General features: G+C 54.1%; 2 protein-coding genes across 2 annotated transcripts; one reads left to right on the top strand and one right to left on the bottom strand.

Annotated features, from left to right (window-relative positions):
* Positions 1–262: 262 nt before the first annotated feature.
* On the bottom strand, positions 263–2,135 carry PTSG_04765 (uncharacterized protein; the record flags this gene model as incomplete). Its single annotated transcript, XM_004994026.1, has 7 exons — positions 263–415; positions 644–688; positions 793–843; positions 1,036–1,085; positions 1,294–1,345; positions 1,466–1,626; positions 1,952–2,135. 7 exons carry the CDS (start codon positions 2,133–2,135, stop codon positions 263–265), a joined length of 696 nt encoding a protein of 231 aa, XP_004994083.1.
* Positions 2,136–2,205: 70 nt separating this feature from the next.
* On the top strand, positions 2,206–3,018 carry PTSG_04764 (uncharacterized protein; the record flags this gene model as incomplete). The annotated part of the gene is made up of 1 exon (XM_004994025.1): positions 2,206–3,018. The coding sequence occupies one exon, from the start codon at positions 2,206–2,208 to the stop codon at positions 3,016–3,018; it is 813 nt and encodes a 270-aa protein (XP_004994082.1).
* Between the last annotated feature and the right edge of the window lie 230 nt (positions 3,019–3,248).

Genomic DNA, 3,248 nt, shown 5'->3' with positions numbered 1-3,248 from the left:
ATAACCAAAAAAAAGTAATCCCCGATATACAATCTTAGGAGATGGATGAGCTGTTTTTTATGTCTACTACCATATAGCAAAAAAAAAAAAATTGTTACACACACACACACACACACACACACACACACACACACACACACACACACATACACACACACACACACACAGATAGAAAGAGAGAACGCACACAGAAACGCACACAGAAACGCACACACACACACACACACACACACAGAAACACATTATCGCTCCACGGCATGGTTTAGACGCTGCCGTGTCTGCAGATCAGTAGCGCGGCGTCGGAGAAAGAGTCTACATCACCGGATGATTGTTCCAGCGCACGACGAAAGGCGGACCGTGATACAACAGGGGTTGACGTGCTTGCAGGCATGTAGCGGAGCAGTGCGTACGCCATCTGCGTTGGGGGAGGGGGTGGGTGGGTGGTGCAAGACAGGTGTACATGCGCGACCTGTGAACGGAACGCTCTTTGCACAGCAGGCACAGTCAAGCTTGGATCTCCACATGCACGCGTGAATACAGGCCCCTCTCTTCACAATCAACTCAACCCCACATTGCAACTCCACATTGTGTCTTGCTCCATCTCCTTCCAACCACATGTGTGACAACAATCTCGTACACGTACGAATGAGAGGTCGGTGCCACTGTGGTCACGCAACGTGCGCCACGCCTGACACCCGCAAACATAAACGACGTGAGCTGGTGTGGAAAATGCATGCAAACGGTGGCGCTGTGCGGAAGCAGACACGTGTGTGATTGCGCCGCTTGCCTGACCTCCATTGTCGTTTGGAGCCATGACGTGTACTCGTCATAATGGAACACCAGCTAACGTGTGACGGAAGGGGGAGCGTAAGACAGGTACGGGTGCAGTGCACACGTGTGGGTAGCTGATGCATGAGCTCGAAGTTACAGACAGCTTGAAGGAACGCACACACACAGGCAGACAGATAGGGACACGTAACACACGCACACAACAGACAAACAGCCAGCCAGACAGACAAACACAGACAAACACACTTTGAACACGTTTGGAAAGTCGCTGGCATCTAGGAAACACTCCCAGGAGCCTGGGCACGCGGAGCATGCATTGCAGGGCGAGGGAGTGATGGCACATGAATTGAGCAACTGATGCTGAGTGCACACCCAGGCGGAGAAGAGCAGGTGGGAGAGAGATACACACACGCACATTCACACACACGCACATTCACACACACGCACATACGCTTATTCATTGTCGTGCTCACTCTCACACTCATACCGGCTAGACACACGTACATTCGACGAGGAGGATGTTCAAGACGTCCTCGATGACAGAGGAAGGAAAGTCCTGGGGATGCAGAAAGCGCGAGCAGTTGAGGGCATGTCAGGTGCCCAAGCAATGAAGCATTCAGCAACGCAGTTCACCACCTCATTGGGCAATGATATTCGGAACAAATTTGTAGCTTACAGGGCAGATGAGGCGAAGGAGCTGAAGATACTCCGTGCCAGTTAGTGCAGGGTTGGTTGGATGCAAGTCTCTGCACATGGCATTGAAGAGCTGCAAGAACCTCACTCTGCTCTTTGCGTTCGTGGCCAGGGTGCGGTACGTGAACAGATCCTGTGGTTTGTCTGTCAGCACAAGGGTGAGACGAAGCAACCTAATGCCAAGCGTGCGATGACCGTCATGCATACATACGCAGGTACATGCACAGACACAGGCAGACAGGAGGATCAGGAGAGCACGCACATTCACACACACCACAGAGAAATAAATGCACATACACACACACACACACACACACACACACACACACACACACACACACACACACACACAAAGCTCTCTCACACACCGCGCACACACGGATACACACAAAGCTCTCTCACAAACCTCGCACACTATCACAACACACACACACAAAGCTACAGACATATACAAGGTTCATACACTCACTGCTGTTGAGGGCGTTTGCAACGGCAGTCATGGGCGGCGTTCCGAACGAGATGGTCTCACTTGCAGCTGCCAACAGCGCCGCAGACAGCCGTTCCTGCACACAATGCCGCTGCAGGTATGCCAGCGCATCTTCCTCTCCACCACCACCACCGGCGTTCCTTGTTGTTGTTGTCCTCTCAGCCATGGTTGCGCCGAAAAGTAGTTGAAATCATTCGCCATTTCTCCGAACTTGGATTGTTCCCACGACAGCGACGATGACGATGCGAGCATCAGGCTTCTCTGCTGCGATCGTGGCAGCAGCCGTCGCTGTTGCTGTTGTTGTGGCGGTGGCGTGTGGCAGCAGTGCAGCTGCTGCGCCCGTGTCTGCACGCGTGAACACGGCTGCGCTGCTGCACCACGCACAGGGCGTGCATGTGGCTGCATCAGACTACCCGCCGCCGTTCTCTCGCTCCCTCAAGAAGGGCGACAGTGGCAACGACGTGGGCATCTACCAGTTTCTGGTGTTCCGTGCACTGAACCTGACCTTCCCCATCAACAACAAGTTTGACACGGCCACCGTCGATGCCACGCGCACACTGCAGCGCAACAACAAGCTCGAAGTGACTGGCGAGATGAACCTTGGGACCGCCAAGTTTGTCATGAACAAGCTCACGCGCGACCACTATGTGGATGACGGCAAAACGGCTGAGTCGCAAGGGTACAAGTACAAGGTGGTCATTGACGTGCATCGCAACCGCAGCATCGAGTCAATTGGAAAGCTGTACGCCGGCAACGGCACGCTCTTGTTCACATTCCCCGCGCGTCTGCACGGCTGGGACGCATGCGACTGCGAGAAGCCCTGGCCGGACTTCAACAACTCCGATGACGGCCTGACCAGCTTCGCTTCCGACGGCAACACCCCGACGGGCCTGATGGAGTTTGATCTCAACAGCCCGGAGCCCGTGCCCCGTCTCTACGGGCCCTACCCAGTTAACCGCGCTGTCATGGGCCTCAAGGGCAACGCCAAGTTCCTCATCCCCAACGTCCGCAATGGCATCCTCATGCACACTGGTACTGTACCGCCGTAGTCGCTGTCGCTGCTGCACCTGTCGTCGTTGTTGTTTGGGCGGTGTTGTTTTGTGGTCAATGGCGTTAAGTTGCATGCGCGACATACACACGATGGTGGTGATGGTAGTGATGGTGGTGCAATGTGGCGAGCAGTTTCTTCTTTTGGAAGCTTGCTCTTACCCTGCGCTGCTGGGGCAGTGATCCCATGCAACAACAACAACAACAACAACAACAACAACTTAAACAACAA

Source organism: Salpingoeca rosetta (genome assembly GCF_000188695.1).
Source record: "Salpingoeca rosetta unplaced genomic scaffold supercont1.11, whole genome shotgun sequence".
Lineage (NCBI taxonomy): Eukaryota > Choanoflagellata > Craspedida > Salpingoecidae > Salpingoeca > Salpingoeca rosetta.
Note: the sequence above shows the minus strand (reverse complement) of the source record. Positions and strands in the feature narration are given on the sequence as shown.